This window comes from Trichoderma asperellum, chromosome 5, assembly GCF_020647865.1.
Source record: "Trichoderma asperellum chromosome 5, complete sequence".
NCBI classification, from domain to species: Eukaryota; Fungi; Ascomycota; class Sordariomycetes; order Hypocreales; family Hypocreaceae; genus Trichoderma; species Trichoderma asperellum.
In genome coordinates this window covers 990,119-1,004,238 of record NC_089419.1, presented here as the reverse complement: position 1 = coordinate 1,004,238, position 14,120 = coordinate 990,119, and the positions used below count along the sequence as shown (strand labels likewise).

At 48.4% G+C, this 14,120-nt stretch overlaps 4 protein-coding genes and 1 non-coding gene across 5 annotated transcripts; 2 read left to right on the top strand and 3 right to left on the bottom strand.

Moving 5' to 3' along the window:
• Positions 1-714: 714 nt before the first annotated feature.
• On the bottom strand, positions 715-810 carry TrAFT101_008489. Its single transcript has one exon. It is a non-coding gene; the product is annotated as a tRNA-Lys (tRNA).
• A 102-nt stretch (positions 811-912) lies between these two features.
• Positions 913-2,828, top strand: TrAFT101_008488 (uncharacterized protein). The gene is made up of 3 exons (XM_024906631.2): positions 913-1,494; positions 1,565-1,713; positions 1,769-2,828. Exons 1-3 carry the CDS (start codon positions 1,174-1,176, stop codon positions 2,271-2,273), a joined length of 975 nt encoding a protein of 324 aa, XP_024762094.2. The 5' UTR covers positions 913-1,173; the 3' UTR covers positions 2,274-2,828.
• Positions 2,829-2,976: 148 nt separating this feature from the next.
• Positions 2,977-5,282, bottom strand: TrAFT101_008487 (uncharacterized protein; the record flags this gene model as incomplete). Its single annotated transcript, XM_066128350.1, has 8 exons — positions 2,977-3,152; positions 3,211-3,327; positions 3,408-3,882; positions 3,941-4,052; positions 4,107-4,673; positions 4,750-4,807; positions 4,895-5,046; positions 5,104-5,282. 8 exons carry the CDS (start codon positions 5,280-5,282, stop codon positions 2,977-2,979), a joined length of 1,836 nt encoding a protein of 611 aa, XP_065984468.1.
• A 1,435-nt stretch (positions 5,283-6,717) lies between these two features.
• On the top strand, positions 6,718-10,397 carry TrAFT101_008486 (uncharacterized protein; the record flags this gene model as incomplete). Its single annotated transcript, XM_066128349.1, has 11 exons — positions 6,718-6,820; positions 6,872-6,940; positions 6,995-7,295; positions 7,366-7,564; positions 7,622-7,665; positions 7,735-7,943; positions 7,998-8,201; positions 8,269-8,453; positions 8,541-8,809; positions 8,865-9,094; positions 9,160-10,397. 11 exons carry the CDS (start codon positions 6,718-6,720, stop codon positions 10,395-10,397), a joined length of 3,051 nt encoding a protein of 1,016 aa, XP_065984467.1.
• A 1,479-nt stretch (positions 10,398-11,876) lies between these two features.
• TrAFT101_008485 (uncharacterized protein) lies at positions 11,877-13,700 on the bottom strand (the record flags this gene model as incomplete). The annotated part of the gene is made up of 2 exons (XM_024899807.2): positions 11,877-12,779; positions 12,849-13,700. The coding sequence occupies 2 exons, from the start codon at positions 13,698-13,700 to the stop codon at positions 11,877-11,879; spliced, it is 1,755 nt and encodes a 584-aa protein (XP_024762097.2).
• Positions 13,701-14,120: the final 420 nt, after the last annotated feature.

The window sequence follows — 14,120 nt, the reverse complement described above, 5'->3', positions numbered from 1 at the left end:
TTGATGAGAATATTATACATGTACTCAGCGCTGCTCACCGCAAGACCCGTAGCTGCCAAGAGGATTGTATATTGGAGGCATTTTGGTGACCCCCACGGATCATTTAGGGAAATCCTGTCTTGCCTAATTGGATGGTTTAGTGAATGATTGGGCTGTTGTTACCATATTGAGAGAACAAGGTCTTATTATTGCCAATCTTGTTGTAGTATGGTTAAATATTTCCAGACTGTATTAGAGAGCATCTTCGTCTACCTCTCGCAATTACCTGCTGTGATATGTAGTTTTAAGATCGTGAATTGTTGAGAGCGTCGTCTACAGATATATGGTGCCAAGAACTTGATAGTTGCGTCAAGGTTTAGACGTAGCACCGGAAACTTTTCTATAAATAACCGCACTCTCATATCGCTTCTTTTCTTGCATTTGGATCCACGAATAAACAACAAGAAGCAATATGAACGCCGTTGACAAAATGCTCTGAGAACGCGTGGGGAACCCGGTAAATGCGCCTGTAGGAAAAAGGCAGCCGAGAACGCAGAATGTAACCCTCCGATCGGATATGGTTGCCCTTGAAATAGAGGGGGGGGAATAGTATATATACCTACTTATAGCAATGAAAACCCAAGATAAAAGTATGACTATATATGTATAGAAAGGCAAGAAAAAAAAGAGAGAAAAAAAATACAGCCTAAGCTCGAATCGTTGTTTTATAGGAAAAGCCCAATGCGGGGGTCGAACCCGCAACCTTGAGATTGTATCAGAACGTGTGTCCCTCTTAAGAGTCTCACGCTCTACCGATTGAGCTAACCGGGCAAGTCACATGACCGTTGACCAATCAACGGCGATGAAATTCCGATTAAGCACTAGGCTGCTTGTTGGACGGTGTGACCCTAAAAGATCCTATAAGCCTTTGATTTATTGGTGTTGGAGAGATGAGTTGGACAGCATATGATGGGCTGGCAGCTTGACGCAGACACCACACCAGCAACACAAGAATATCTTGACGCTTGAGACAGCGTCTGATTGGAGGACTACGAAGCGTTGTGCATGAAACTGATTCATGTAGGATGAGCGAGTGCCCCCGCTGGATTCGTGCGCAACCTGCCTCGCATCCTCTTTGTTTCCAGTCCCTCTCTTCCACAATCCCATACGCCCCTCGACGCCCTCAACTCTTCCATGTTGCAACGAATTGCACCGAGAGGCAGAGCCTTGCGGCAGATCTCTAGTCCTGCCCGGAGCGGTCCAAAGTCGCTATTCACGTCCTTGACCACAATCGGTGCGACGACACGCTCGGCGCGCCATTCAGCAATAGGGCGGGTTGGAGCTGACTCAATTTGTCGTCCTCGCGCCATGATGAGCAGTATATCGGCAGAACCGTCTCAGGTCTCCGAGACTGGGACCTATCTCGATCACATTTCGAGCCCGGATGTCGACTTTGACCATATCAAATCAACCATGACGTGCACGAAGTTTCACGATTCGATCTGGGGTTTCGTGGTAAGACATGCTCCTCACTGTCTCCTCTGAAGATGGTCCAAAAGTGCGCCTCATTAACGCACAAACTCAGATATATCGGTGCTCTCAAGGTAACCAGGCAGCTTGGGATCGCCTGCTGCAGGCCTTGCGCAGCGAGGTCCAAGACAGTCTCAGATACTACATCCGCCCAGATTTGTTGGAATTCCATGATCTTCACGTCATCGACGACAAGTCACTCTAGTACGTTTTGCAACGTGCCCATGCTGAGTCTGCTACCGCTAATAGCTGTCATTAGCGGGGCCACGTCCCACCAAGTCCGAGATCATTTCCAAGCCTGGGTCCCAAAGAACCTCGAGGACCGTGTCCGGCCGGGTGCCACTAACTTGGACGACGACGTGGACTGGCATTACGCGACATCTACGCCCAGATACAAATATTGTCTCTTTGCGGATGATCTCTGTCTCGAGTCCGTGGACCACCCCGGTAGTCACAGGCCAGCCGTAAAGCTTCTGTGCAAGGACTGGGAGTCCCCATATCTCCCAGAGGAGAGGAACTACTCAGTTCCGGCCCCATTCCATGATGGTGCCACCGAGTACGACGAGGAAGATGTGGGCTGGATGTACATGCCGCTGGACTACTACATAGACAAGTATGACTTGCTTGGAAAACATGACTGGGATGACCAGTATGTGAGACCTCCATACATTGATGGGTTTGAGAACGAGGAGAGTTTTATAGGGCATTGGAGACAGAAATCGTTAAGCGAGGAGGTCAAAGCCACGAGTGAACCTTCTCTCTAGATCGCGAGATCCTTTGTGAGAACTGGACAAGATGGTGGCATCGCACGGATGCCCGGCATTTGCTTTCGAGCGTGCATGTTGCTGACAAATTGATACGGGCATATTTAGAATTGCTGTCGCCATTCATTAATAAAAAAAAATGTCATGAGTGAGAAAGTGTGTGACTCATGGATTCAAATGTTCTGATCTTCACTATAATGCGCGGGGAACGAATATGATATCTCACAGGACATGCTCACTCCGCAGGATTGGACTGATCTGAAACACTTTAAAGCCGTTTAAGAACTATACAAACTCATGAAAGGCCGCGTAAATAGAGCAAACATACATAGAGGGATCGCACGGTTCTCCCCACGAGACGATCAAGTCGCTAGTCGCTAGACGTCTTCAAACCTGTATTTTGGTGTTACTTGGCTGATGGATAGGCTGGGTCCGCTTCACGTCAGAAGTCTCGCAATGTGAACTACAGTTGAATATATTGCGAAAGAAATCTACCAACGATGGGAGTGGCATTGAAACCAATCCTCTATTCTTCAATTCATACATCATACCCTGATACCCGCCGTATTATCAAATCTCCAAAACTCGTCTCCAATAATAGCTGTGTGTCACTTCTTGTAAGCCTTGGACGCTTAGGAGCCGGGCGGAGTAGTTTCGACGGTTGTTGTTGTTGTTGTTGTTGGAATTACGCGCGTTGTGGTTGTTACGAGCCGGTAGGCTGCGCGCCGGATCTCAAGACGCAAACTTGCTCGTAACCATCTGAGGTCATCTTGCTCCAAATACCAGTATCGCAGTTGGATCCAATCCAGGGATTCAGTCTGGTTAGTTCCGCAACCGTTATGCCGAACAGATCGGGAACCATGGAGCAGTTGAAGTTGCCTGCAGCACAGTCAGCATGCAAACACTGGACAGGCAATTGCGGAACAAGTTATCTAACGTTTGTCCTGGATGCGGAAGTTTGTGTAGCAGCTACAGCCCGATGGCTGAACTGACGAGGCTGGTATGCGCGTGCGGTTCACAGGTGCGCAATAGTCGTATGGCAGCGCCACAGTTGCTAGAAAGTAAGCAACGCCGTCAGTAGACATGCAACGCATGGAGCAGAAGACAAGGTAAAGGTGCAACGGAAGGCCTTACGCGGAGTCTGCCATTTCTGTAAGCAGTAGCTTTTCCCTGCTTGGAGCACGCAATTACTTCCCGAGAGGCTGGGATTCCACTCCAACAGTTGCTCAACAGTGACGTTGGCATATTGTGCCCAACTACAGCACGAATTTGCCGCGGACAGATTCTTTAGCTTGGAAGTGGCGTCAAACGCGTTCTCATACTCGTAGCAGTCACTGATAGTGCCGGAGGCCTTGGGCTGCAAGGTAGCTGTCCGGACTGGGCTGGGCACGAAGTCAGTTGCGGTTTCTGGACGCGTGAATGTGGTTGCCGCCGTAGTAATCGTGTATCCAGAGTAGGTCTCAATGTTTCCTACAGGCTTGACGCAGTAAGACGTGTTGGCCCACAGATTGCTGCAGCGTGAATCCACTTGGGGGTTGAGGAAGTAAAAGTCCGACAGGGTTAGGCTGAACTTTAGCAATATTGAAGAGCAAAAGTCACCGGCCTCGACCTTGACAATCTAAGCGTTGGATTATGGTTGATCAAGTGAGTGCGTTGAGTCGACTTACGTAGTACCACTGTCCGCACCTAGTATTTGATTGGCCCTGTGCATTCGACGGCACCGGGGCTGGGGTCGTCACGGCGTTGCCCGAACCGACATTGACTGTCCCCGATGGAGAGCTATGTTTTGTCAAAATCACGGCCCTTATAGATAACAGAGACTTTGGAGCTTACCTCGAACAAAGGTACCAGCCTCTCCACGATGCCAGGTTAGAACAGGCCGAGTTGATCATTGGGTTCCATGCCAGGACTTGAGCAAGGGTGGCATTCCAACTCATCATCAGAGTTTCGCAGGTGTCATAGAGACCCAGCTGATAAGTACGGCATGTACTTCCGGTGGGCAGACAGAGCGATTGGCCCACAGCAGGGAGATTGTCGCATCCGAGGTTGAGGTTATTCTTGGTGATCAGCTGGTATGTCGACATACCATTGGCTGCCGAGATGGTGACGCACGAGTCATCCTGTTTGATTGTATATGATGATCCTGTACAGGCAGGTGGAGAGGGGAACGTGGTAGCATTAAGTGCATAAGATGTTGGCGTAGCAAATCCATAATTTGCCGCACTGCAGCTCTTCGTTATATCTGCAAAAGCCTCAGCGAGCGTGTCGCTGAACCCAAACGGCGATGCCAGCTGTATCTGCTGTACGCCCAGCTCGCACTGAGAACACGTCTGAGAGCTCGTGTAGTTCGGCTGGTTGATCCAATCAGACACAACCAGGTCGCAATACTTTCCAGAAGCCCTGGGGAAAAAAATTCAGTCAATCGGCCAGGGCTGGAGTTTCTGTCGTTGCATCAACCAAGCATGAGAAGACTTACTTATCTTTCAGACACGATAGACTCGCCGCGTAGAGAAAACGGTCAACCAGGAAAGTTGCTGTAAGTCCCAAAGAAAATTAGATAGTGTCTGCGAATTGTCCACTTCCTCACTCGCTCCAGGGCAGGTATCTGACTGAGAACTCACCTGGATAGGCGAATTTGTTCGGAACCATCACATCGGAAGATGCCGTGCATGCTTTTAGGATAGAAGTTCTTAGACTTCGCAAGTCATTCTGGCAGGAGCTCTCGCACAACATAGTAAGCTGCTCGCTGGGAAGAATCTCAACACTTGCTCCCCTATGTTACGTCTTGTCAATATGATGGGCCCAGTGTCAGCAAACTTGATGTACATACTCTAAACCGGCATATCTCGGTAGCCATGCAGGACAAGACGACACAGTTCTGTTCACAACCTCAAAGCAGCCATGGCTTAGCCCAAGTAAGTCATGAGGGTATATGTAGCCATCGAATTGTTGGCCTTGGACGGTCAAAATCGCGGCAAAAATGGTTGTGAAAAGAATGGATATGATCATGGTGTTTGACTTGGTAGAGCAGAGCAAGACGAAATTGATTTCTTGTAATGATATCAAAGAGAAGCTGCTCTGGTTGACCAAAGAGGTCTCTGTATATACAAAGTTGCATGTACGTGTGAATCCTAGTCAGAGGCAATTACAGGAGGTCTCGGTCAGCCTCGGGTGAAACTGCCACTGACGGGAGGCGTCACTAAAGGCTGTGTGGGTTTGGGGTTGTGCTCAATATCAAGCGAGGGCATTTGTAGGGGATGGGGTTCACAAGACAAGGTTTTGTCTTTAGACTATATATTATCAGCAGGACTTAGCAAGGTTTGATTCCTCCCATCATAGTGTTACACGACGATACTATAAACTGCGCTTTTCAATCGTGCACAACAGTAAGCAATCTTAATGATCGGCAAGTCAGCTGATGGGAAGACTTCCAGGATCCGTATCACCTGGATTCTTGCATCAAAATGTTCCTGATGTCGCTAATGGTTGTCTACGTGACCGTTTTGGCGCAGCCTGAGAGGTTGAGGTTTGAAAAGAGGTTACACAGAGGATGAATCATCCTACGACTGACATGCAAGAATGCAATTTACCCATCTTAGACAGGAGCTGAGTGCGTTTCATTTACATGGTACTTGGATGCCGAAGCTAGCCAAGGTGGTACCAACTGCTACACAAGCTTACTTTAAGCATATGGGGGTAAAACAGGGGGTTATAATAATACTGTATTGATGTGGGTGGCTATTTACACTGGGGGTGCTTGTTCCATGAATACAAGTGTAGCAATCCACCCCATCCACTGCTCGCAAGTGGTAAATGCTTCTCACCCAACCTCTTTCAAGACTGCCATTCTCTTCTTGCTTGAAAACTTTTATCGAGTAGAAGAGTGGTCTCTTAATGATGAAGCCAATCATTATTATCTTACTGGCGCTGCTGCAGCTCATTGAGCTGTCCTCTGCTTCTCCTGAGTCGCTGCAGGATTCTCCGCCTCATGGAAGCCTCTATGCACGTCGACTTGAAGCGTCTTGGGACAATGGCTCTACTAGAGTCTTGAACGCCTTGCAAGCTAGAGAAGACTACACATGTGGTCCCGGAAGTGGGTTCTCTAGCCATCTTCCACAAGGCTCGTGTACCTAACGTGTGTCCAGGGCCTTGCAGCAATAAAGCATGCTGTGGTGGTAAGGACCTACTTACAGGGATCAAGTTTAACAATGCCGTTACTGATTCAGCGTCTAGCATCTGGAAACTGCGGCTATGGGGCTACCTACTGTGGCAAAGGCTGCACCAGTAACTGCAATGCCGTTGCTGAGTGCGGTAAAGACTCCAAGGATGGCAAGACAACATGTCCGCTAAACACTTGCTGCTCTCAGTACGGTTTCTGCGGCACCACTAAAGGTAATATGCTCCCCATTATAGCACAAAATTTGTCAAGTGTGGAATTTTTAAGATGAAACCTTTACCAGAGTTCTGTGGGAAAGGCTGCCAGTCAAACTGCAATCAGAAGCCTTCGCCTCCGGGAGGGTCAACGAAAGGAAAGGCATTATCAAAAGGTAAAGTGCGCCGTGTGATAAGTCGTGACGGATGCCAAATTAACAATCTAGTTATTGGATACTACGAGGCTTGGAATGCTCGGTCTGCCTGCCACAAGACATCACCACGCGACCTACCACGTATGAAATTTCACAGCTTCAAGATATATGAGTACAGCTGACGAGAGGTTCTAGTCGACTCTCTGACGCATCTCAATTACGCTTTTGCTTTCCTAGACCCGACATCTTTCCAGATAACAACTATGGACGCCGCGACTCCTATTTCTCTTTTTGATGACATCTCGGATCTCAAGACCACCAACCCAGACTTGAAGATATTTGTCAGTATCGGTGGTTGGACATTTTCGGATAATAACACCTATACGCAGCCAATCTTTGGAAACATAGCCCGCAGTTCATCCAACCGCCAGCTCTTTGCCAACGAGCTTGTCGCTTTTCTGACCTACTACGGTTTTGATGGAGTTGATTTAGACTGGTAAGCAACGGCCCCGGCTTGGTATATAAATTTCACTATCGCTACTTGGTTTCTGACATCTCTGCAATAGGGAATATCCTGGGGCTCCTGATCGAGGTGGCAAGAAGGAGGATACGAAGAACTATGTCGAGCTCGTCAAGACACTCCGAGCCACTTTTGACAAGACTGGGCATAGCTTGGGCATTACCTTCACGGCGCCGTCTTCTTACTGGTATCTAAAATGGTTCGATCTGCCGGGAATGTTAAGGTATTGCGACTGGGTCAATTTGGTATGTTTGAAATTTAACTCAGAAGACCGACAGCTTCGGGTAATTGACCTTGTACAGATGTCCTACGATCTCCACGGAACATGGGACAGCACAAATCCGATGTAAGCCTTGTCCATTTATTCAAGTAATAGTGGTGGATATAAATGCATGCATATACTGATAACCGACAGTGGCGCCATTGTCCAAGGCCATACCAACTTGACAGAGATCAAGTTGGCTGCAGAGTTGTTCTGGCGTGTGAAGATTCCAGCTCATAAAATTGCCTTGGGGTTCGGCTTCTACGGTCGGGCTTTCACACTTGCTAATCCCAGTTGTACAACACCAGGGTGCCCTTTCTCAGGAGGCGCAAAACCAGGTGTGTGCACTAAGACAAGCGGATGTAAGTGCTGATCCAAAGTTTTGGATATGGTCTCTGCTAAGACGGCGGTGATAGACCTTGCGTATTATGAGGTGCAAGACATCTTGAAGAAGAACCCCAACATCAAAATCATCCATGACAAAGAAGCAGCCGTCAAATTCTTCACTTTTAACACCAATCAGTGGATTTCATTTGATGATAGGGATACTTTTAAACAAAAGATCGAATGGGCAAACGATGCTGGCTTCGGGGGCTCCTTAATCTGGGCGTCCGATCTCGGTATGCATCAACACCGACACCTCTCCACTATTCACACCCAGCCAGGCTAACTTCTACGATAAAACAGACGACTTTGAATTTACAGCGCATGCGGCTCTCATGGGCAAAGACAAATTGACCATTAACTCACCACAAAGCAAGACGTTGTTCCAAAACAGCCTATTGACGAAAGATGATCTGAACTCGTATCTCCGTAAAGACTGTTATGTCCAAGAGGACTCTCTCACTGCTTGTAAGTCAGGTGATGATCAGGTTGGTTATGATAAAGCTGGCAAGGCAAGTTGACAACCCAAACCATGTCTCCTGTGTAAGAAGGTGTCATTAATTGAATCGGGACAGTCAAAAAAAGATTACAAGCCAATCTGCTGCCCTAAGGGTAGCGGAATGACCAAATGCCAATGGAGAGGTGGCACCGGCGGCACCAATGCTGGACGTGACTGCAATGGACAATGCCACGCGGGAGAGGTCAAAATCACAATGTCTGACTATGGTGGTTCACCAGGAGAATCCTCTGAGAAGGCTCACTGCACCAGAGGCAAAAAGGCATTTTGTTGTGAAATGGGTATATTCAATGACGCCATTGGCCAGTGCAATTGGTCTAATGGAGTGTAAGTTCGAGCATGATGTCTTTGGTTCTTTGAGTTCTGGCTGATTCCGCTGCAGAGGAAGCTCGTGCAAGAGTGACCAGCAAAAGATCGCATATATGTGGGACAAGACAGGCTGGGGCACAGTTTTCAAGCACGGCAATGAGTTCTGTTGTCCCAAGGATGATCCACCACCACTGTTGGACTGCCGCTGGGTTGGTAAGGGTGATTGTGCGGACAACACGTGTAGCGGATCAGAGGTCACTCTCTTGACAGATGGCCGGGGAGACTCGAAACACGGCTGCTCCTGTAAGTCTTTAGCCCTCAGTTGTCTTCGACCGGCTGTTTTTCGTAATACCTAACATTGCAAATAGGGGGGCGAAAGCGAGCTCTCTGTTGCACGCCAAACACACAAACGCTGCAAACCGCCGTCTGCGATTATGACTTGTGCAATTTGATCGAGAACCGGGCTGCATGTGACGACGAAGCTGGCTATGATGATGAAGAGGGCTATACAACCTTGCTTAAACGTTCTTCATACGTCACTGGCGACGGTCAGATGCTCTGGAACTATAAGGATGGAGGCATGGTAGAAGAGAACGAGTATCATCTCGAGACCCGAGGTGCCAGGGCCTTGCCAGGGCAGCCACGACCCAAGGGCCTTTCGCTGTTTAAGCTGACAGGAGAAACTATTTACAAAGGCTTGACCTTGGGTCTGAAAAGCCGTCCCTACTGGCCCGGATTGAAGAGCCTTACAGGCGATGGGAAGGACACTCTCTTTATCCGCGGCGGCTACAGGCTGCTGAAAGACGCTTGCGGCTCGACAGCAATGAGGTTCATTCCAGCCGCAGAATTACCAAAGACGGGATTCCAGCTGGAGCACATTCGTGAAGTCAGCATGATTGACAACTTTGTAAGAAGCTTGCTGTCCGGTCAGCTCTACTCTGGTGGCCCCATGAAGATCAAGCTCGATCCTTTGGCGGTGTACAAAGGCTGGAACAAAGCATACGATGTTAGTCTTCCGATAATTGGCCAGGCCGTCCATGACGCGGGCGACGACTACACCCTGCCGGTCACACCCAACGACCGCATCTTCGAAACCATTGGGTCGTATGCCTATCGCGAGGGCACGAGTTTCCTGCCTGGGACGCTCAACCTCCTCAAACGAACATTAATGGCGCGCAACTCCCCGCTTGGCACTATAAGAGAGTTCGAGAAGCTACTGAGTAAGGTGGCAAACAATGGAGGCGAAGAAGAAATGGAAAAAGTGCTCATAGCAATGCAGGGAACTGTTGGGGTTTTCAACTACCTTAATGACGCTGTCCTGCACCGGGCTTTCACAGCGGCTGGCAAGACCCTGGCCACCGAGATGAAGTATGCAGACGAGTTCATCCCGGAGCTCAAGGGCATCTTGGCGGCCTGGAAGGAGTGGGAGCCTGACTACTATGATCATGTGGTATCCCTAGCGACAAACTGGCTCCTCACCCGAGGAGGATTGATTAACCAAAAGTTTGCCGGCAGCGTAGAAAACAACCCGGCTGCATTGAAGCTTGTCACTTCCGCGGCACAGATAGTCTCGCAGGTGGGCCGGATCAAGTCTCCATTACGATAGTCTACAGAGAGGAGTTGATAGTTAGTTTGCTTCTTGAATAGGGTAGCTGGTTTAACCCAGTATCATACTAAAAGAACAGCAATGCACTACCGAGTTTTGCCAGGGATTACGGCACTTGGAACGGCTATTAAAGTTACATTGAAGCTTTAGTTCAAGTATGAATCGTTGCGTTTGCAAACGTGTGTCCACCAGCGAATCCTGGTTCAGTAGTAGTATTTATAGGAGTCATAGATTTCATTGTGGATCTCGCCATGGGTAGACTCATGATTCTAACTGTGAATTGCAATTTCCGGAGTTCTGGAGAGAGGGCCTTTTGTTAGTAACTGCAAAACCAACAACACCGAACTATAGGCAGGTTCAAAGACGTTCACTTGTACAACTCGTTTGGAAGAGCGGTGTTGCTTTTTAGTCGTAACACGGTCTACAAAGCGAACTGTTATACGGCAAGACATATATTCAGTGCAGTGTGTACTCTATCACGAACCTAGCAAGGGCGGCAAGTCAACTGGGACTCTGGACTGTAGTATGCCTATTTACGGTTGAAACAACTGGAACTTGGCGGCTAACATACTCTTACCGGCTGGCTTCCACTCGCTTAGATGCCGGCGATTTCCTTTTTCGAACAGCGGCTCGGATAATGATCAAGGAATTTGGAGGCACATTCTATCAAGATCCGAAAGATTGTCCATACTTGGACCTTTCAGATAATTGACTTACCACTTCCTTATCCCATTTGCCTGCACTTTGCCAAACTTCACCGGCGCCATCCACATCTTTTGTATTATATAGTTGGTTTCCCGTTGAGGCCAGTCTGTGAATATTGTCCTTTCCTGCTTTAATTCTCTTAATGCGGGGAGTTGGACAGAGATTTTCTTCTTCGGTTGGCGGTCTAACGAGAGAATATGATGCCGCTGATTCCGACGTAGGACTGAAGGATTGAGAAGCTCGTCGCCGCACGACTGTAGCGCGTGAATGCCTTTCTCCCTCTTGCATTGTCCACGTCATGACCTGTTCTGGTTTATAGGCATCGTTTAATATTGACGTAGTTTTGGGCGTATCCTTCAGAGCAAGCTTCCAAGTCTAGGAGTTCAATCTCTCAGCCGGTCAATGACAATTGACCCCGTTCTTCCTCTGTACTGTAATTCATTAGCATGGCCATGCAATTGTCTAAATACAGCAATCGGTAGGGAGTGAAGCTAGTAAATGAACTGAAAGGAGCTAAAGGATGGGTCTAGTGGTATAGGAGCAGAGATTAATAGGATTAATAGTCTGTGCAACTGTCCATAAGAACGAACATTCTGAAGATTAACCCTGACTATAATATGATATGATATAATATACACAGCTAAGCCTTCCGTATATGAATCAAACGGTCCATATTTTAGAGTTGCTTGATCACTATAAATTACTTAGTGAGGGTAATATAAGGTATTAAAATATATATAATAACAAGCCTTCTTTAAACTGATTACCGGCTGTTTACCAGCCGCCATTGTTTTCAAAGCTCAGCAAATTGCACCCTTTGTCATTCTTTTGCCATGGTTTACAAGAGGCTGTACAAAAAGTACCATTTTGAGGAACAGTGCCGAACTCAAAGTAGTCCCGCAGGATCTGGTTGGTGCAGTCGCTCCAACCTGCTGGGATGGCACAATGACCGACAGAATCCTGAATCACCACAGCCGAACCAGGATGCCCTGCTGACATAGCTTTTGCATTCATAGGAGGCGTAACTGGATCTATTTTATTTGTCAAAAATAGAAGTGGTGCCGCCGGCACGCCAGGCTTGAGACCGGGGTCTGCGGGGGGTGTAACCCAGGGCCCATGGAATTGATAATTGGGCTGAAGACGGTAGCCCACGCACTGGAGGGGAATAGTGGCCCATTTTGCCCCAAAAGTGATGGATTGGTTGAGGAATTTCTCGACCTCGTTAGAGTAGTAGGCAAGATCGTGTTCAGTTTGGTTGCTAGCAGCATCGCTACAAACGACGGCGTAGGCAACTTCTCCGCTGAAGACTTGACTGCCGGCGGCACAGTCGGACTGGATATCGTCGGGAGTGACTGTATCTGCAATCAAAGTAAAGTTACCTTCAAAGGCATCTGCAACCATTTGTGCCAGTGGCGGAAAACCTAGGATGGGCCTGTACAGGGCTTGCGATATGCTGTCGCGAATATCACGACCAGTAACGGCTGCGATGCTTGTGCCCTGGGCGTTGTATACCGGCGCCGCGTCCAGGTCTGTGATCAGTTGGTCCACACGCCTTCTAATGCTAGCACCATTCACGTCTTCGGAGGTACGGAGCGGGCAACTATCACCAGCGTTGTAACATGTGTCGTAGAAATAGTTGACAACGGCCTCCGTGTCATCCAAGTTATGATGCCATAGCTATGCACAAGTTAGTAGGGTGACCATGATTTATAAGTAAAAGAGAAGTTTTAATTCTTCAAACCTTACCCCTTGCATGTAGTCCTCAGCGTAGATAACACCGTCGAGGACCATTCGCCCAACACGCCCGGGGAACATGGACGCGAACGTATTCCCGAGAAGGGTGCCGTACGAGAATCCCAAGTACTGAATCCGAGCAACTTGATTCCCTTCCGACCTAGTTTTATGCTCATCCTCGCCTCTGCGGCGCTTAATTAACGCAGTCTCCTTTTTCCGGAGCTCATCAACGCGATCCACAATCTCGACCATGTCGCGGCAGACAGCGGCGGTCGTGACATGCTCCAGGATATTGGTTTTGCCCAGCGTGTTCTCGCACACAGCACCCAATCCCTTGGAAAGCGTTAGGAAACGTCGTAAGGCGTCTTCACTGGAGTCAACGGGACCTAGCCCCCGAAGCACTTGTTGGTTGGCGTTCCTTGCGAGCTTGTCGCCCCCGAAGCAATCCACCTGAGGGGTCGAGCTGCCCAAGCCGCGGGGGTCGAACCCCAGGTACTCATACTTCTTGTTGTTGTCAATCACTTTCTGCAAATGGCGGCCGGATAAGCGAACGAGATTGACCCCAGGATCGCCTGGTCCACCCGGGTTCAAAATAATGGTGCCGCCATAGTCGGGGTGGTCGACCGGTACTGAGGCTGGAAGCGTGGCGATGGCGATGGCGACAGTCCTGTTATCTTTGGGGTTATTCCAGTCCAGTGGCACCTCGAGGCGCGCACAACGCAGCCCATTGAAGCAATCATGGTAGCGCAAGTCTTCAGTTGGTTCAATCGTCGTCCAATCGAACTGTGTGTTATTTGCAGATAATAGACCTACGGTTGCTTCGACTAGGCCGGCGACAAAGATTGTCGCATATAACAGCAGCATGCCTTGAGTTTCGCTTTCCTAGAAATGACTAACTATAGAATAGTTCGCTTTCGTTGAAATATCATTGAAATGTGTAGAACATGGTGACCTTCAGATACTTATATTCGATGCCACTGACAATGACGGAAACCATTTCCAATTACGGGACGCAACCCTTGAATTCGCCTAGCCATAATTTACACAATAGTAACATCCGCATTATCTACCCCTTGAGCTATGTGGTCGAATTATGGCTACGAGAAGCACCATTCAAAAGAAAAAGGGGGCAAATCGGGAGACCCCTTTCTCAATCCCATTGGTTGACCTTCCAAAAGGGGGAATTTAGCACTTTTTCGCGTCAAGTATTCTTGTTAGAATGGCTGCCTCGTCAATGTAGTTCTTAATAGCATATAAAATTGGGCTAAGCTTACGAGAGTTGCT